Source organism: Gordionus sp. m RMFG-2023, chromosome 1 (assembly GCF_954871325.1).
Source record: "Gordionus sp. m RMFG-2023 chromosome 1, tfGorSpeb1-WG-v2, whole genome shotgun sequence".
Taxonomy (NCBI): domain Eukaryota; kingdom Metazoa; phylum Nematomorpha; class Gordioida; order Chordodea; family Parachordodidae; genus Gordionus; species Gordionus sp. m RMFG-2023.
The window spans coordinates 80,579,084-80,601,632 of NC_088775.1; the positions used below are offsets into that span (position 1 = coordinate 80,579,084).

A 22,549-nucleotide genomic window follows, 5' to 3' on the forward strand; every position below is an offset into this window, starting at 1 on the left:
TTATATTTATAAATAAATTAAAATTGTTTACTTTTTTTTTTACAATGTTCGTTTAGTACAAATTAAGCTATATTTAAAAGGCCATAGTTTAGCACAAAATAGTTAATAAAAATTTACCATGGCTATATTTATCATTCAGTAATAAAAAAAATATGGAAAAAAGAAAAAATTTTAAAGATCTTGGCTTGGATAAATGGTTAATAGAGCAATGCCTTATTATGAATATATCAAACCCTACTCCAGTTCAAAAAGGATGCATACCTAAAATTCTTAAAGGTTGTATTAAGCATCAGAATAAAATTTAAATGTATTATAGGGGCAAATTGTATTGGAAATGCTAAAACTGGAAGTGGTAAAACAGCAGCTTTTGCTCTTCCTATCTTACAAAAATTTAGTGAAGATCCATATGGAATATTTGCATTAGTACTTACCCCTACTAGGTTATAAATTTGTTAATCAATTACAATATTATATGTTTAGAGAGTTAGCCTATCAAATTGCTGATCATTTTATGGTTTTAGGCAAGCCATTAAATATAAAAATAACAGTAATTGTTGGAGGGAATGGTATATTTAGTTAATATGATAGATTATTAATAAACATTAGATATGATGATGCAGGGAAGAGATATGTCATTTATACCTCATATTATCATATCCACTCCTGGAAGACTTGTTGATCATATAGAAACCTATGGAGAACTAAAATTTGATAGACTAAAATTTTTTGTAATATATAAAAATGATTTTTTAAAATTATTTTATATAAAGGTTATGGATGAAGCTGATAGGTTATTAGCAGGGTATTTTAATGAACAATTATCAACTATTATGAAATTATTACCAAAAAAGCGACAAAATTTGATCTTCAGTGCTACTTTTAATCAAGCACTTCAAACTCTTTGTGATATATCATTGGCAGAAACAAAACCATTTATATGGAGACAAGATTCTGAGTAAATTTTATATTATTTTAAAATATTTTTTAGCATAGTGCTAAATTGTGTATAATTAATATTTATCTTGTAACCCATTGTTATTAATATATTTAAATTTTAATCTATGTGTTTATTGTAAAGAAAATATATGTAGTCTCCAATATAATAAAGGATCAATGGAGTTTCTATACTTGGCCTTTGTGATGGCTCATTTTCCCATATTTTGCACAACAGGTGATCTCTATGATCTCACAGACTCTTTGTCCCATCATAGGAATTTCTTATTTGTCACTATCCATACTTCAGTTAGAGGGCTACAAATTCCTCTTTTTTAGCCCAAACCTGTTAGTCATTTTAGTTTTAGGCCTAAATATAGTCAAAAATAAGGCATGACTAAAATATGTGCACTTGGAAACTATGTGCTACTACTATTAAAAAGGCTTTAATTTAATAATATTAATATAGAATCATGTTTAGCTTGTCAAAATGATTTAGAAAATGTATATTTTTAAATTTAAAATAAATGGTAACATAATCAAATTTTAGAAAAATACTTTTTTCACATGACTAAGATACATGCCCCTACATGCTCTTGATAAATATCAGAGACCTGCAGGCCTTAAAATAAAATCCTGGCCATGTTGGGCCATGCAAATTATACCTCTTCAGGTCTCTGATAAATATGCCCTATTTTTAAAAAATGAACGTAGAATCATATTTAGTTCCTCAAAAGGATTCAGAAATGTTATTATTAAATTAAAATTTTTTTATAACTTAGTAGGCTTTTGAAAAAACACTTTTTTTGACTAAACTACGCGTTCCTATGCAACCCTTATTAAAAAGGTTAAAAATATAAATATAGAATCATGTTTAGCTCTTCCTGGATATTAAGAAAATGATAGTATTTATAGCATATATAATATATAACTTGGACTTTATGTAATACTTTATTGCTATCAAGTAAACCATTTGTACACATTATATATAATCTATTAGAGGCCTGCATTGGGCCGTTTTTTTTCCATAAGCCCGCCCATCCAATGTTTTAAAAAATTTAACCCTCCCACCGATAGTTTTCTAAAAAATATACCCGCCCGTCCATTAGTCTAAAATTTTTTAACCCAAGCCCGCTATTATTAAATTTAATTATGGCCATTCCTTCAATTTTTTAAGCATCTATTAAAAAAAATCAGCATTACACCTCTACAAAAAGTTTTTAAGAAATTATTATGTTAAGCATAAAAAAATATTCAATTTAAAATTTATTTGATCAAATAATTTATGAAAATAATATAAATATAAAATTGATATTATATGTAATTAATAATGTAAAAATAATAATAAATCAACATTTTCTGGATTTAAACACGTTCTTCTTTGTTCTAAAAACCTTCCAGCAATGTTAAATCCTCGTTCAGAATAAGCACTAGTTGCAGGAATTGCGCATGTTTTTCTTGCTAATTTTGATAGTGGCAAATATCTTACTTGTCGTTTCCACCAAACTAGTTTTAAATTTTTTAAAAAAGTTTATTTATTTTAAGAAAAATATTTTTATGATACCAAAAAAGGAACATTTTAATTTTTAATATCCAAAAAAGTTCATATAAATAATTTTTTTATTAATATTTACTTAAATGATTTTAAATTTTTTAACCCGCCCGCCCATTGCTTAAATTTCTTAACCCACCCACCCGCCCATAGACCCGCCAGCCGCCCATTCTTAAAAAAATTTCTGCACACCCACTTAGAGGGGCTGGCGTGCCGAAACCCCACCCAATGCAGACCTCTATCATCTATATCCGACAACAATATTATAACAATCATAAACATCCCATTCCATAATCCCTAGCAATCATTCTCGAATTTTCCTCCATCTTCAAAACCATATTATGTGGATTTATTCTTGTGGCTGTGTTTGATAGCTAATCGCTACATCTCTCCCCCAACCTCTTTTATCCAATCCAAAACATCCTCATACAGTTGCAAACCTTGGATCGTCCAAATGGCGTTAAACTTTGAAGGTCCTCGAGGATCCCATTATTGCTTGGATTTGATGGCATCGCGGTCACCATAGCCAATTCTGCACCCGTTATTATCACCAATTGTACCCACGTGGTCAGTCCACAACGCGTTAAACGTTGAACAGTCCTTGAACAATCCGTTATCGCTTGAACCGCCATGAGTTCACAGTTATAACCCTAATCAATTTCCTTTTGATACCACTACTCTTATCATTAACTGTGTAGTCATCATAACTTGTCCCTGTCGTTGGGCCTCATCGATGGACTATCCAATTTGACTTGAATCTTTTGGGAAACTATTTGATGATCGATTCTATAAGAATTCTACGATTTCTCGGATATGTGATAAGGATGAGATTTTATAATTTAAAGTTGACCACAAATATTTAATTTATCTTTTTTTTATTATAACATATAAATTTCAAAAACTATAATATAACAAAAAAACATAACAATATATACAAAAAAATTATAATATATCAATAACCTACAGTTATGTCTTTACATTTTATCGTTATACATCCATTTCAAATCATTTTTTAACTTTTTACCTTTAAATTAATTTTTACTTTTACATTTAAATCGATTTTAACTTTTACATAAAATATTTCATTATCACCTCGAGTGATTTTATTTAAATTATTTCCACAATATAACATTTCCTTCTCTTTTAGTTTCCCCCTTCCTCGTACCCATCATTCGTATCGTATATTGAGGTAATCCCTAAGTTCTTTATTTATTCCAAGTCCATGGACCTTTTCGTTCTAACATCAAATTTAACTAAAAAATTATATTTTATTTTATATAGTTTATTTATAATCAATGAATTTCTTCGGTCTCAAATTGTATTGTCGACTTGGCTCTTGAATACTTATTTGATTTCGATCTCGTATCTGGCTTTGAACTTGAACTTGATCTTGTTCTTTATTTTGATCTTGATTTTGCTCCTGACCTCTTCCCCCTCTAAAAACTCGTTCACTCGTCGTATAATCATTACTTGTTGATCTTATTTTTATTTGATCCAAATGTCTTCTTATTATATTATGTCCAGTATCTATTTTGTATGATAAATTTCCATCTTTATGTATCACTACTCCTTTATCCCACATGTTTTCCTTGAACGTTTTATACCAAATTTTATCTCCTACGTTGATATTTCTCGTTACTGTTATTTTGCGATTTAATACGTTATCTTTTTCCTCCATAGGTTTAACCAAATCCCATATTGTCCTTATACTTCTAGAAAACATTAATTTGCTTGGTATCATATTTGTCGTCGCATTTGGAGTATTTCGATAATTAAACAAAAATTTTTATAAAGCTATGTCGGCGTTAACTTTTGTGTTATTCTCCACATTTCTCTTCAAGCTCATTTTCATTGATTTAATCATACGTTCGCATTGACCATTGGATTGTTATGTGGAGCAGTCAAAATATGTTTTATTCCATGATCCTCACAAAATTTTTTAAATAGGTGACTAGTGAAATTGGTGCCATTATCCGTCACGATGTTATATGGTATTCCAAACAGACTTATTATTCTCAAGTTCTTTCACAGTAGATTCTGTTGTAATACTTTTCATTCTCTTTATTATTGGAAATTTGCTATACGCGTCCACAAATACCATGTAATCATTATCTCCGAACTGTGCAAAGTCAATATGTACTCGTTCAAAAATTTTATTCGCGATTCTCCATGGATTTTGTATATTGTGTGGATTGTCTGCCCATTTGTTACATTCTTCACACTCTTTTACCTCTTGATCTACATCTGCATTTATACCAGGCCACCATAAATAATCTTTCGCCAATAATTTTATCTTGCCTGCGCCTAAATGCCCTTTGTGTAAATCTTTTAACATCTCATTTCTCATTTTCCTCGGTATTATGATTCGGTTTTCTTTAAAAAGGCAATTCTTTATCAAACTCAACTCCATTTCCATATTCTTGTATGTTTTGTTTTTTATATCTTCACCATGTTTGATGTTATTTATTACTTCCATTAATTCATCATCATCGTTTGTTTCTTTCACTATTCTTTGAAAGTTAATTGGTATGTCCCATAAATCACTAGTAATCTCATTATTTTCTATATTTTGTATACCCTTTTTGAAATTTATATGTTATAATAAAAAAAGATAAATTAAATATTTGTGGTCAACTTTAAATTATAAAATCTCATCCTTATCACATATCCGAGAAATCGTAGAATTCTTATATGGTGGCAACGTATTCCGACGTTTACAATTCTTATAATAGTCTCAGTTTATAGTTACAATATGACAGAGCGATTTCGATACATCATGATTATAAGATGTCCATCACGCTTTGAAATCAGGCAACATCGCAATACTTCGACGCACAAATCCATTCCGTTTATACACGAAACAAGATTGGTCCATTTCTTCTATTACGATAATGCAGATGACATGCAAACTGCGTTTTCGGCCATACAAGGACAGGAGTTCACTGACTCCTATGGGAATAGTTATATACTCTTCGTAAAATTAGGTATTAGTCCATATTTTGAGATTCTGTCAAAAACCAATTTTATGTTTTTCATATGTTTTTCATGTGTTTTTCGTCATCATCACCAGTAATTAATTAATAAGTCATCAATGTAGAAAATAACGTCTTTTAAATCACCAAAAATCTTGTTTGAAAAATAGCTGATGATGTCTTTAAACCGAAAGGAAGTCTGGTGAATCTGAAGTAACCTCTATGCGTGGATATGGTGAGAAGATTTCTTGATTCTTTGTGAATTGGTATTTGAAGAAAAGCATTCTTAAAATCTATTTTTGTAAACTTCTTGCCTTTTGACAGCTTTGATATAAGGTCATTGATTCTTGGAATTGGGTATTTGAAGTCTACCAGTGCAGGATTGATTGTGCTCTTCAAGTCTACGCAAAGCCTCAATGTACCATCGCTCTTATAAACAGGTGTGAGCGGAGTCGCCCAGCGTACGTCGTCCACTGGCTCGATTATCTTGTCATCGATCCACTTCTGCAACTCCTTTGTTAACAAATCATGTCGTTTATATGGCACTCGTCTTGGCGGTATTATTTTTGGTATAGCGTCCTGTTTAAGATAAAATTTAACATAACTGCGATTTATAGGCTTTTTGTCAACTTTGGTTTTACATTCGTTTATCATCTTTTGTATTGCATCATCATAATTTTCTTCGACATGGTTTACAAATTGATCTAATATGTTGCCAAACGCTTTTAACCATGTCCTACCTAACAGCGGTATTTTATTGCTCTGCACTACGTGTATGTTCAAGGTCTCTGTCTTGTTTCCATATTTTGCCTTGATGTCAACGGTGCCCAACACCTTTATAATTCTCCCATCGTAGCCCGTAAGTTTTGTTTCCGATTTCTTTAATGTTTTAATACCAATTTTTCTTGCAACACTTATTGGTAGTATTGTGAATCTTGACCCCGTGTCTATCTGTAATTCAATTGGCACATCATTAAGGTGCATCATGATTTTATATGCGTCATACGCTTTGTTATTATCATCATCAAGATTATTTATATCCACATTAAAAAGACTATATTCTTCTTTTTCAATTTTATCACAATTTACATCCTTTATTTCCTTTATTTCTTCTATATTGACCGTATTTACTTTATTTGAGTATCGCCGTTGATTATTGTCATTATTTCGGTATCTGTTATTATTATACGATTGATTGTAGTTTTGGTTGCAATTCTGATTGTAGTTACGATTATAACTTTGATCGTAATTCTGATTATATCTTGGTCTGTATCTTGAATCATTATTATTTCTATCATTGTATCTGTCATAATTACACCTATCGTTATAATTATCATTATTGAATCTCGATCTTGGCGCTCTGCCATTATATTGATATCTATGATTAAAGTTATTTTGATACCGCGGATTGAAATTGTTACGATAACGTGAATCATAATTGTTTCCTTGAAACCTCTGCCAATTATCGCATCTAGGTGTCCACTGCCGTCTAAACCCATTATCATTTGAAGTACGCCAATCCATTGTTACCATCGTATTTCACCAGTTGATTATCCGAACTTATCCTCTTGACTTCGACCTCATCTATCGCTTTCACCGTGGTTCCTGCTTCAATTTTTATATTATCAATTTTATTTAAAATATTGTCACACGCTTCTTTCTCTTCTATATCTGCTGCTGCCTTTAGTATCATATCTATATTTACATTTTCCATTTTAGAAATTCTCTGCCTGATTTTCTTACTTATCGATGAAAGCCTTATTTTTTCTATCGCTCTCTCAAAGTCTTTATACTTACATTTAGTATTTAAACCACATACTCGAGTTACTCAGGCCTGAAATTTTTCACCTGGATTTTGCACCGCCGCCGCAAAATCAACCTTGTAACTGTCCATAGATTTTTCAGGGTGTAGAAGTTTAAACTTCTCGATTAAATTTGTAAGATTAGAGAACTCGGACGATGTACAGATTGCCTCTAGATTTAAGTACTCGTCTTCTGGTAATCTGTTTGTGAAAATACTCGCTTTTTCCGCTTCCGTCCATTGGCTATCTTTTAATACGGAATCGAATCTTTTTAAAAAAAACTCAACGTTCCCTGTAAACGCCGGTACGTCAACTATATTATTTTTTGTATTTACTAACGGTTTCATAATGTATATTATTTATAATGATCGTTTATTTCACATCTTATTTATATCATATATCACACGGGAAAAAAAATATATTTATATATACGTATATAAAATTGAATAATACAAGCTAATAAATTTATCTGGTAGCGTTGGTCAAATGATTCAGTCTCGTTGATAGCATTGAGCATTAATAAAGAATGTCTCGTGTATAAACGTAATGGATTTATGCGTCGAAGCATAGCGATGTTGCGTGATTTGAAAGCGTGATGGACATCTTATAATCATGATGTATCGAAAGCGCTCTGTCATATTGTAACTATAAACTGAGACTATTATAAGAATTGTAAACGTCGGAATACGTTGCCACCATATAAGAATTTTACGATTTCTCGGATATGTGATAAGGATGAGATTTTATAATTTAAAGTTGACCACAAATATTTAATTTATCTTTTTTTTATTATAACATATAAATTTCAAAAACTATAATATAACAAAAAAACATAACAATATATACAAAAAAATTATAATATATCAATAACCTACAGTTATGTCTTTCAAAATAATCTATTTACATTTTATCGTTAATTTTTACTTCTACATTTAAATCGATTTTAACTTTTACATAAAATATTTCATTATCACCTCGAGTGATTTTATTTAAATTATTTCCACAATATAACAGATTCTAATTATCTTTCGAATAGAGGATGGTGACTATGGTTGCGAATTCATAGCCCCACTCATCCTCATATTCAAGCTCTATGTTGACTGGCTGATAATTCCATCGTAATTTTTATAATTACATCTAATTAGCAAGGTTCTTTTATCAGTAACTTTTTACAAATGTCCAGATTAGCCAGGTTCTTTTATCAATAACCTTTTTCCCAATGTCTAAATTACCATAGATCCAAGATCTTAATTCATCCAAGTCGTTATTAAAACACAATAAAATCGGGTTTCCAATTATTTTTCCCAAATTTCGAAAGCACTTTATTGTTCACTTTACTCGAAATAAACGCCTTTATTGACCTGATTCGCAAATCTGGCACACATCTTTTAATAGATTGTGTGAAATATAATTATTAATTTACATGACCTTATTATTGTACACATCTAGTATTTTAATTTTCATAACTTCGAAGTTTTGAATGAGAGAGAAATTCATTACCATTCTAAATTACGATAAGAATTGAGGATAGTAAATTAATTTTTTTAAATTATATGGTAACTCAATAATCATTAAAAAATAAATAAAAGTAAAAATTCGTCTTATTTTACATATTCGATTTCTATATTTATACTAACTTTAAACACTAAAATATACATCTATCAATATTACACTTTCATATAATTATCATTTAATATGATTACAATTTAAACATTTCAATTAACCTTTATAATACTGATCTGCAATTTAATTTTTTTACAATTTTACAATAACTTTTCTTTCCTTTCAATTCACGACTTTTATATCATAAGAAAATGAATATCAACTTAATAAATAGAAGATATATAAAGAATTTTTACCAAGGCATTTGCAGTTTAGTCAAACGGATTATTTTGTATTACGTCTAGGTTAAATATTAAAAATGGGCTAGTTATTATTTATAAAAAAAGATTTAGAATCCTTCCATTTTTATTAGAGACCTGCAGAGGTATCATTTTCAAGGCCTGGATATTTTTAAAATATATTATATCTATTTTTAATTTTTATAGATAATAATGGCGAATTAAATTATTTGGTTTTAAAATATCCAGCCCGGTTCGGATATTTTTTATAAAAAATTTTTAAGGCCTGGCCCGGGATAATGTAAAATAAACAATATATGAATATATACAATATAAAATGACAAAAAACAAGAAAAAGATCGGATCGGTACATATCCTATCCGATATTTAATATCGGCACAACCTAACTTTCAGCGTAACCATGACTGAAAATAATAAGGGTATTTTAAAAAAATAATTGATAAAAGAATTATATTCTTAAATTGATTTTTTAAACAGCAAGAAAACGCCTTTTATTGCATTGATACGTTCATTATATAATGCCATTCTATAAGCCTTTTATACATTATTTGCAATATTTTTTGAGGAAATTTAAGCAGCTACGCTGATTATTTAAAGAAATGATTAGAAGATAATGTAGGGGAAAAATAAAACTAAAGAGCTCTTTGTTATTTTGAAATATTAATTTTTTAGTTTTTAACTGGATAAGAATGATAAATATTTTTCAAAAAAACATTTTATTTAAATTGTTTGTGGGAAAAAAAATAGAGAATAAATTAAAATTTAATATATAAAATAAGTATTGAAAATGTGTATTGTGACAAGAATACGAAACATTGTAATTTTAAAAAATTTCGTAACAACTCTGATAATAACCATTATATCATGTTTCATATTCATTTAAAGACTAATGTTAGAAAATCGTATTTGTTCGCACGATTTATCTTGGAATCTATCTTGCTAAAAATAACAATATAAGACATATGATTTTTTTAAAAATAAACTTGAATTCAACATAACTTTTTATGTTTTTTTTGGTGCATTTAATGCACTTGAAATTACTTCTTTCATTTAGGCTTGCTAAGAAAGTCCCATTTCCAATAATCAGAGTGTTAGTGGCCTTAGCCGTGCTTAAAAAACTTTTAGCTCCAAAAATTTATTAATTACATATTACTTGACAACCCCAGTGACAGCGCTTGCTAATTGTGAGAAAGCTCTGACACATTATTCTACGAGATCGATGATAGTTATTCAGTTATATTTAATACTTTATGAAATCGATTCTTAACTTTTTTTCTGGATTATATTTAGGTTTGCCACGGTTGATACCTTGCACCAATTTTACCTTCTGACCCCATTCCACATTAAAGAGAGCTACATGGTTTACGTGATGCTAGATTTTTTGAATAAACTCGATGACACGTTAAATAAATCGAAAATAATGTCTACCTCACAAACCCTTAAATCTATGTTTAAGACGGATGAACACTCTTTAGCCATCATATTTACTAGCAGTTGCAAGTAATATTTAAGCATAACTTAATAGATATTTAAATAATTATATATTGTAATAGCAAATAGCCCAACAAATAATGATTCGTTATATTTCATGAGAGGTGAATCAAAAATTGTCTTATTTTTATAAGGTATGAATCAGAAATCTACCTATATTTTGATGAGAGGGGATGCATAAATATTCCGTTATTTTAAGAAAATATGTTAGCCAATATTATTTAGTACTGTCAATCAGGGATTCGAACCGAACCGCAAAACCGGAATGAACCGTTATGATTTTCTGAACCGTAACCTTAACCGAACCGTTATGAAGAAAATATTAAAAGAGCGAACCGAACCGTTATAAAATTTTAAACAGGTTCAAAACGGTTTTAAAAATAATTAATTTTAAATTATTAACCTAAATTTAAATTTTAATTTTCCTTGGGGGCATTATTTAAATTGGTGATTTCTTTTCAAATTAAATATTTCTATATTATCAACATTATATATCAAATTAAATATTTTTATATTATCAACATTATATATCAAATAATACCAGGTTTGTTGTTTTACCTTTAAATGCTTAATTTATAAGAGATTAGACAATTTATCTGTTAATTAGATAAAATATCTTAAAATCAGACATAATTATTCTTGGCTAAATTAATAAATTTATATATAAGATATTAATAAGGTTTTAGAATAATACCTGCTAATAATTAGGAAAAAATTATATAATTCTATTATTAATAAATAACATCTAATAGAAATCAAGTACCTTTTACATTCATTTTTATATTATATGGTTTATTTTTTATCTCATTATAAAAACTTGGATCATAGAATTTAAATGACAATAAATAAAATAGTCAGCAATATTTTAATGATATAAAATTTTTTATTTATAATCATTGTTTTTTTAAATTCAGAATTCTAATATTATAAATTATTTATTATTATAATATGTTAGTTAGCATTTACCATTATCATATATGCAAAATAAAAAAATATGATTAAAGAATGGCATTTGTAATGAATATTTTTCTAAATCTATATTTTTAAATAATAAAAATCTTACTATAAATCTTCTGTTTAAATAAGTTAATTACATTGCATTAAATTATTCTTATACTTTTATTTATTTATTAATGTGTTTTATATTTAAATAAACTTACAGTGAATTAAAAATAGGAATTACATTTTGATGTTAAACTAAATATAAATACTATAGTTTAACTTAAATTACCTATTCTGTCATATTATATTAACATCTAATAGAAATAAAGTACTGACCAATTTTTATATAATATTGTTTTACAATAATTTCTTATTAATTGATATATTCAAAAATAGTTTATCTTAGTTTATATAGAATATATCAGAGTGGGTAATTTGAATTAAACTATACTAGTTATATTTAGTTTAACATCAAAATGTAATTCCTATTTTTAAATGTAAGTCTATTTAATATAAAACACAAAGTATAAAATAATTTAATGCAATGTTAGTTAACTTATTTAAACTGAAGATTTATAGTAAGATTTTTATTATTTAAAAATACAGATTTAGAAAAATATTCATTACAAATGTCCATTCTTTAATCATATTTTTTTTTATTTTGCATATATGATAATGGTAAATGCTAACTAACATATTATTTTAATAATAAATATTAGAATTCTGAATTTAAAAAAAAATATGATTTTTATAAATAAAAAATTATTATATCATTAAAATATTTATTGCTGACCATTTTATTTATTGTCATTTAAATTCTATAATCCAAGTTATTTAAAAAAATAAAAATGAAGGTAAAATTGTTTCTATTAAGCTTTTTTATTTATTCTATTTATATAATAAAAGATTTTCATCTATCATCATATAGCTTTTTAGTTATCTATTAAATCGTTCGGGAAAAGTCAAATCCTGTGCGTTCCTATTTTAAATTAGATATCATAAAAAATCAATCTATTTGTAAAATAGAAGATTGTGGTAAGGTCTTAACTGGGGACCATGCTGCAAATCTTGAACGACATATAGAAAGATTCCACAATAGGGAATTCAAATTATTAAGAAAAAAATTTGACTATTAAAAAAATTCAAATAACGAAAACTGCAAACCAGTATAATACAATCCAAGATGCTTTTAAGTCCAACACTACTACAATACAAATCAATATAAATAAAGAAACTTTAATCCGCTCCTGCACCGAGCTAATAACAGTTCACGGTAGGCCAATAAAATCAATTGACGACAAAGCATTTCGAAATATTATAGATCCAATAATTATAGGATTGGGTGGAAATTTAACTATCAATTCGGAAAATATACGCAATAATATTTAAAAAATGGCGTTAGATTTTTCGGGAAATATAAAAAAGGAAGTATATCAAAAACTTATTTCGTTAAAATTAGATATAGCAACTAGATATGATAGGTCCATATTGGGGATCAATATTCAATTTATAAATAACGGAAAAATAAAATTAAGGACTCTATGCATGAAAGTGATTAAAGAACGACACACATCAGAATATCTTAAAAAAATTATTCTAGATGTTCTAAAAGAATATGAAATAAAAATTGAGCAGATTTACACAATAACCACCGATAATGCAGCAAATATGATTAAGTTAATTAAGCTATTAATACTACACGGAAGATGATGAAGATGATGACCTTAACGATTATTTAATTAATGATGATTTAAATAATAATGATATAGATAATGATGATTTAAATAATAATGATATAATTCATGATGAAAATAAAGAACCTTTTAATATTGAAAATATTAATCTTGCATCAAATGCCAGATCCATATTAATAGGTATTAGATGTGCTTCACATACATTTCAATTAGCAATTAATGATTGCATTAAAAATTCAAATGAAATTGTCATTATAAATTAAGCAAGAAACATCTGAAAAGAATAAGAAATCAGACAACAATGGCTATTCTCTCAAAATTAAATTTGAAAAAACCACTAATAGATTGTTGCACAAGATGGAACTCTATCTATTTAATGTTGGAGAGATTACTAGAGTTAAAAAGCTTTTGCCAAGAAATATCGCTCCAAAGCGATCGCGAAAAATGTTTATCAGAGAATGAATGGAAAATAATTAGTGCCATATTAAAAGCTTTATATCCAGCTTATGTTTTGACAAAATATTTACAAAGTGAACAATTGACAATGGGCGATTTTTATGCTGCGTGGATCAAATGTCTCATGCAAACGAGTAAAGTAGACACTCCATTTGCCAGACTTTTAGTTTCTACGATGAAAGCACGAGAAATAAATTTCAAAAATGAAGTTTTTTGCTCTGCTATTTATCTCGACCCTAGATATAATGTATTTTTAACTTTTGAAGAAAGAGAGATCGCCAGAAAACATCTTTGTAAAACTTGGAACTTGATACAAAATCTAAATAATCAGAATATTGAAATTCTAAATACTATGCCTACGTGTTCGTATTCGAAGGATAATTTAGATGATGATTTTGAAGATTTATTAAAGTCGCATGAAAGTCTTAATAAGAATAATTCTCAGGGCATCGAAAATTATAATAAATGTATAGAAATAGAATATATAATTCGGTCATTTGATAATATAGAGAGATTAGAAAAAGATACTTATCTTTTGAATTATTGGGAAAATGTAAAGAATAGTATGCCAGAACTTTATAAGTTAGCTATAACTGTGCTAGCAGTTCCAGCTACACAGGTCTCCGTAGAAAGAGCATTTTCAAGCCTTAAGTGTATACTCTCTGCGCAGAGAACTAAATTAAATCCTGAAATATTAGAAAATATTTTAGTTATCCGTTCGAATTCTCTTTTTAAACCTAAATAGTATAGTATACATATTATTTTATTCATTATTGTATTTACGCATGTTTGTTTTTTTCTTATTTATTTATGAAATAAAAAAAAACATAAAAATATCTATTAGATTATCATGGATAAATTAAATAAGAAATTATAAACTAAAAAGATTTTTCTCTAAAATTAATATATACATGGTTAATGATTAATTTTTTTTAAAATTAAATTTATAAAAACCGGAACAAACCGAAAAGAACCATAAATTATAAACCTAACCGATATGATTTTTTTTTTAAAAAATCGAAATGGAACACCTTTATAAAATTTTAAACTAAAAATTAATTTAGTTCTCTGCGCAGAGAGTATAAACTTAAGGCTTGAAAATGCTCTTTCTACGGAGACCTGCGTAGCTGGAACTGCTAGCACAGTTATAGCTAACTTATAAAGTTCTGGCATACTATTCTTTACATTTTCCCAATAATTCAAAAGATAAGTATCTTTTTCTAATCTCTCTATATTATCAAATGACCGAATTATATATTCTATTTCTATACATTTATTATAATTTTCGATGCCCTGAGAATTATTCTTATTAAGACTTTCATGCGACTTTAATAAATCTTCAAAATCATCATCTAAATTGTCCTTCGAATACGAACACGTAGGCATAGTATTTAGAATTTCAAATATCCTGATTATTTAAATTTTGTATCAAGTTCCGAGTTTTACAAAGATGTTTTCTGGCGATCTCTCTTTCTTCAAAAGTAAAAATACATTATATCTAGGGTCGAGATAAATAGCAAAGCAAAAAACTTCATTTTTGAAATTTATTTCTCGTGCTTTCATCGTAGAAACTAAAAGTCTGGCAAATGGAGTGTCTACTTTACTCGTTTGCATGAGACATTTGATCCACGCAGCATAAAAATCGTCCATTGTCAATTGTTCACTTTGTAAATATTTTGTCAAAACATAAGCTGGATATAAAGCTTTTAATATGGCACTAATTATTTTCCATTCATTCTCTGATAAACATTTTTCGCGATCGCTTTGGAGCGATATTTCTTGGCAAAAGCTTTTTAACTCTAGTAATCTCTCCAACATTAAATAGATAGAGTTCCATCTTGTGCAACAATCTATTAGTGGTTTTTTTTCAAATTTAATTTTGAGAGAATAGCCATTGTTGTCTGATTTCTTATTTTTTCAGATGTTTCTTGCTTAATTTATAATGACAATTTCATTTGAATTTTTAATGCAATCATTAATTGCTAATTGAAATGTATGTGAAGCACATCTAATACCTATTAATATGGATCTGGCATTTGATGCAAGATTAATATTTTCAATATTAAAAGGTTCTTTATTTTCATCATGAATTATATCATTATTATTTAAATCATCATTATCTATATCATTATTATTTAAATCATCATTAATTAAATAATCGTTAAGGTCATCATCTTCATCATCTTCCGTGTAGTATTAATAGCTTAATTAACTTAATCATATTTGCTGCATTATCGGTGGTTATTGTGTAAATCTGCTCAATTTTTATTTCATATTCTTTTAGAACATCTAGAATAATTTTTTTAAGATATTCTGATGTGTGTCGATCTTTAATCACTTTCATGCATATAGTCCTTAATTTTATTTTTCCGTTATTTATAAATTGAATATTGATCCCCAATATGGACCTATCATATCTAGTTGCTATATCTAATTTTAACGAAATAAGTTTTTGATATACTTCCTTTTTTATATTTTCCGAAAAATCTAACGCCATTTTTTTAATATTATTGCGTATATTTTCCGAATTGATAGTTAAATTTCCACCCAATCCTATAATTATTGGATCTATAATATTTCGAAATGCTTTGTCGTCAAATGATTTTATTGGCCTACCGTGAACTGTTATTAGCTCGGTGCAGGAGCGGATTAAAGTTTCTTTATTTATATTGATTTGTATTGTAGTAGTGTTGGACTTAAAAGCATCTTGGATTGTATTATACTGGTTTGCAGTTTTCGTTATTTGAATTTTTTAATAGTCAAATTTTTTTCTTAATAATTTGAATTCCCTATTGTGGAATCTTTCTATATGTCGTTCAAGATTTGCAGCATGGTCCCCAGTTAAGACCTTACCACAATCTTCTATTTTACAAATAGATTGATTTTTTATGATATCTAATTTAAAATAGGAACGCACAGGATTTGACTTTTCCCGAACGATTTAATAGATAACTAAAAAGCTATATGATGATAGATGATCTTTTATTATATAAATAGAATAAATAAAAAAGCATAATAGAAACAATTTTACCTTCATTTTTATTTTTTAAATAGCTTGGATTATAGAATTTAAATGACAATAAATAAAATGGTCAGCAATAAATATTTTAATGATATAATAATTTTTTATTTATAAAAATCATATTTTTTTTAAATTCAGAATTCTAATATTTATTATTAAAATAATATGTTAGTTAGCATTTACCATTATCATATATGCAAAATAAAAAAAATATGATTAAAGAATGGTATTTGTAATGAATATTTTTCTAAATCTGTATTTTTAAATAATAAAAATCTTACTATAAATCTTCAGTTTAAATAAGTTAACTAACATTGCATTAAATTATTTTATACTTTGTGTTTTATATTAAATAGACTTACATTTAAAAATAGGAATTACATTTTGATGTTAAACTAAATATAACTAGTATAGTTTAATTCAAATTACCCACTCTGATATATTCTATATAAACTAAGATAAATTTTTTTTGAATATATCAATTAATAAGAAATTATTGTAAAACAATATTATATAAAAATTGGTCAGTACTTTATTTCTATTAGATGTTAATATAATATGACAGAATAGGTAATTTAAGTTAAACTATAGTATTTATATTTAGTTTAACATCAAAATGTAATTCCTATTTTTAATTCACTGTAAGTTTATTTAAATATAAAACATATTAATAAATAAATAAAAGTATAAAAATAATTTAATGCAATGTTAATTAAATTATTTAAACAGAAGATTTATAGTAATATTTTTATTATTTAAAAATACAGATTTAGAAAAATATTCATTACAAATGCCATTCTTTAATCATATTTTTTTATTTTGCATATATGATAATGGTATATGCTAACTAACATATTATAATAATAAATAATTTATAATATTAGAATTCTGAATTTAAAAAAACAATGATTATAAATAAAAAATTATTATATCATTAAAATATTGCTGACTATTTTATTTATTGTCATTTAAATTCTATGATCCAAGTTTTTATAATGAGATAAAAAATAAACCATATAATATAAAAATAAATGTAAAAGGTACTTGATTTCTATTAGATGTTATTTATTAATAATAGAATTATATAATTTTTTCTTAATTATTAGCAGGTATTATTCTAAAAGCTTATTAATATCTTATATATAAATTTGTTAATTTAGCCAAGAATAATTATGCCTGATTTTAAGATATCTTATCTAATTAACAGATAAATTGTCTAATCTCTTATAAATTAAGTATTTAAAGAAAAAACAACAAACCTGGCATTATAGGGTAAATTATTTAAAAAAAAACAAACAATTAAAATCAAAAAATAAATGACAATCAAATATATAATATATAACAAAACAGATTTAAAAAATACATACGGTAATTTTTTTGCATTTACAATTTTTATATAATTTAATTTTTTTTATAAAATACATACGGTAATTTTTTTGCATTTACAATTTTTATATAACTTAATTTTTTTTATAAAATAGAGTTTAATATTTTTTTCAAATGTTTAATATACGACAAATTTTATCTAGTAATACAAATTCATTTACATTAAATCCTGATCCTTTTTTATCTAATTCAAATTCAATACCTAATATTACAAATAATTTCCATATGATCAATTCTTCCTCTGTAAGTGGTGATTCTATTACTGATCCAACATCGGCTATTCCAAGAAGAAAATATACTAAATGCATTGATTGTTTTAGAGCGCGAATAGAATATTTGTCACCCTATTCGCCGCAACTAAACCCGATAGAAATTTTTTTTGGAGTGTTAAAAAACAAATATAGGTCGATCAATCCCCGACCAAATACTCGAAACGAAATAATTAATAATTTAGCATCAATTCTTAATGAATTTACTATTCCTTTTGATTTTTCAAATTATTATATATAATAAAATGCATCAATTTTTTGAGATTGGTTATCGAGGACAACCAATGAATTAAGGTAAATTTATAAAAATATAAATTTATATTGAAATATATTTTAAAGGAATTTAGAAAAAGGAGAATATATATATAAAGAAAAAACGAAAATTAAAATATCCAATTTTTAATGTATTTTTTAAATCTGTTTTGTTATATATTATATATTTGATTGTCATTTATTTTTTGAGGGTTGTGCAAAAATAAAAAAACATATTGTTATTTTATTTAATTGTTTGTATTTGATATATAATGTTGATAATATAGAAATATTTAATTTGAAAAGAAATCACCAATTTAAAAAATGCCCCCAAGGAAAATTAAAATTTTAAATTTAGGTTAATAATTTAAAATTAATTATTTTTGAAACCGGTTTAAACCGGTTCAAAATATTTATAACGGTTCGGTTCGCTCTTTTAATATTTTCTTCATAACGGTTCGGTTAAGGTTACGGTTCAGAAAATCATAACGGTTCATTTCGGTTTTGCGGTTCGGTTCGAACCCTTTAGGTAAAGCTCCATAAAAAGGTCTCACATTTTTTAAAATTTCCAAATATTTGACCCTTTTTATTTTATTTTTTTATGTCTATGCTTTGTCTATGATGACCTTTTATAAAAGCTTAGTTACATTTTTATTGGATTTTGATCTGGGTTTGATGGGCATTGCATTAAATCCAAACCGTTGTTTGGTATAAATAATTTTGGTCTATTATAATGTATATGGTAAATTGCCTTGTGGAAAGATAAAATCTCCTTGGGAAGAAAGAGTGTATTCTTCAATTTAATGAGCTCTCTCGATAAAATATTATATTTGGAATTTATAATTCCTTCAGCAATGCACATGTAACCTCGACCTTTTCCCACCATACAAACCAATTTGTTGGAAATTTATTGGTTTTTTAAGCAGGGTGCCTAAATAAAAATCAAGTTATTTTTTAAAAATAGGATTATTCATTTTTATAATTAATTTATTTTAATTTTAAATAATAATATTTAAAAGTCATCACTTCATTACCATAAATACCTTTCGAATATTATTTAAACTTATAGCTGTTTAATAAGTGAAAATTATTTAATGTCCTTTCCTATGCTTAAAAATTATTATAATATTAAATTTTATATCAATTTATTTTGTCTTCATTGTCTAGCATTTTTTAAAAATGTAAATTACAACAAAAAGAACAATTTTCCAATAATAATGAGCTGATCAAGAACCTGATATTCTTAAAGAACCAGCTTGATCCTAATAGGGAAGATCTGGGCTCGATCCTGGATCCGATACATCTCTGTTAATAAAATATTTTAAATTTAATTAATACTTAGAAAATGTCAAGTACTGCATTCTTTGTTGAAAAGATTAGGAATACCCAATTTACCTATTCACTCAAACCTAACTCAAAAGCAAAGATTAGTCGCGTTAACGAAATTTAAATCCGGTCTTATACGAATTTTGATAGCCACCGATCTTGCTAGCAGGTATGCTTGCTAATTGTAACTTTATTATTGTCCTCCTAATTGCAGTGGTGTTGTTAACTTTCGTGACTACGTCATTTTAAATGATAGATTTGTAAAATAATAAATGAATATATGTATTATGCATTTGCCCAATGTCAATATGGCTTAGCCAAGCTTATAGCCTCAAAAATTTTAAAAAATTTATTTATATTTTATTTAGTAATTAGCAGTGGTGTTGTTAACTTTCGTGACTACGTCATTTTAAATGATAGATTTGTAAAATAATAAATGAATATATGTATTATGCATTTGCCCAATGTCAATATGGCTTAGCCAAGCTTGTAGCCTCAAAAATAAACTAAAACCTCTAATTTAAGTCTCAGCTTGTAGATTGAGACTAATTTTTTTGAATAAAATTGTATAGGCCGTTTTGGAGTTGATAGATATTTATTTTTTTTCAAATGGGAAATATTTAATTTATTTTATATATATAATTGTTTTTTGAAAAAAAATACTATATAGAGGATTGGACATTCCTAAAGTGGATTTAGTATTAAATCACACTGTCCCTAGCTCACCAGAGGATTACGTACATAGGGTTGGTAGAACTGCACGTGCAGGTTAATTATATTTTATACATTAGACTTTGTAAGGTTAAAAGGTTTATTTTAAATTAATCACAAATCTATTATTTAATAAAATAAAATAGTTATAACAATATAATTTGTAATAAAAAAAATATGCATCCTTCAAATTCTTATATTTTTGAATGTAATTTTCTTTCTAATTATGGTATTTAAATTTCTAAGTTTTTTTAAATAAAAAAATATAATCGCAAATATTTTTATTGATATAAAATATAATACTGCAATTTTTCTTAGGGAGAGAAGGTATATCTGTTACACTCATATCTCCTCCTAAGGATATACCAGTTTTACAAGATATAGAATCTCACATAGGTACCAAAACTTTAGAATACACTCATATAAATGAAAAAATTATCCTTAAAATACTGACCGAAATAACCATGGTAAAAAGGGAATGTCAAATGGATATCGAAAATAGTGATTTTGATAAACGTCGACAAATTAACGAAATTAAACACAAAATACTGCAAGGCCAAGACCTTACGCCCGAGGAAAGAAAAATTTGTACTGGTTATAAATGCCCAAATAAGCCTACTATAGTCGAAAAAAAGAATGGACAGAATGAAGTTGGTAATGGTAAAAAAATTAGTAAAGTCCCCAATAAGGTGCCTAAAATTTGTTCAAAGAAAAAAATTATTCGTAATAATACTAAAAAGCCAAACAATGTTGCAAAAATATAAATTGTTTTTATCATCATATGTCATTATATTTATATATAATTATTTGATTTTTTTAAATGGACATATTTATTATTAAAAAATGCCAAAAAATCCTTGTTTATAATAGAATTGGTACCGAAAAATCTTGTTTATAATAGAATAAAAATATTGTAATTATAATTACAACTAATTTCAGAATAATCGAAAGATAATATATTCATTTACTTTTTTTAACAAAAAATGTGTCTAGTCTGGTGATTTGATTAGATTAGAAGATATTCAATCATCTTTTATATTTATCAACATTAAGTAAAAAATTTTCTTCTATTTTTAAATGAAAGTGCTTGGTATACTCCATATTTCAATATACTGCTTGTTTGATTTTGATTTCTTAATACAAGTTTTTATTTTATAATTATAGGGCAGTATATAAAATATATATTGACTTAAAACAAATTTGCAACGTTAATTTTTAATTAATAATAAATAATAATTATAATAGATCTTTAAAGTGGAAACGAAATATTTAACCTAAAGCTCTTCCTAATTTGATTTAATTTAAGATAAGCCATGTGTAAAAACCATCAACTAAATTCAAAATAAGGTGATTTAGTGAGGAAAGAATGATAAAATTGCAAATTATTTATGTATTCGAAATCTAATAACATAGATTAAAGTTAAATTTTTAATCCATGATTACTAATATTTATTATAATATTAGTTAGCAAACAAAATAAAGTTAAAATTATTTATTTTATTCGTTAATTTTTAAAAAAAGTATAGAGGCGATTAAAATCATGATTTAAAACCTAACAAGACCAACTCCTAAATTATAGAGATCTTCAAATTATAGTTTATATTAGAGATCTGCAAAATTAGGCCCGGCCTTACCCGGCCCTCGGGCCTAATTTTATTTAAAATAATCGGGTTCGGGCCGGGCCTAATATTTTTTAAAAAATTCCGCCCGGGTCGTGTCATACCTTGGAAATTTTTTTTAAAATATATCTAAATTTATCAATTTTACATTGAATTTTTTATGTAAAATAAAAATATTTGATTTTATTTATTGAAACTAAACGATATATAACATATGTCTTTTATTTTGAGTAATTATAAAAATTAATTTCTATATTTAA

At 26.3% G+C, this 22,549-nt stretch overlaps 1 protein-coding gene across 1 annotated transcript; it reads left to right on the forward strand.

Moving 5' to 3' along the window:
* The first annotated feature begins 120 nt into the window (after nt 1–120).
* On the forward strand, nt 121–21,542 carry LOC135931085 (probable ATP-dependent RNA helicase DDX49). The gene is made up of 9 exons (XM_065467954.1): nt 121–276; nt 317–440; nt 481–566; nt 607–728; nt 771–955; nt 10,412–10,621; nt 19,976–20,128; nt 20,630–20,727; nt 20,989–21,542. Exons 1-9 carry the CDS (start codon nt 153–155, stop codon nt 21,432–21,434), a joined length of 1,548 nt encoding a protein of 515 aa, XP_065324026.1. The 5' UTR covers nt 121–152; the 3' UTR covers nt 21,435–21,542.
* The last annotated feature ends 1,007 nt before the right edge of the window (nt 21,543–22,549 follow it).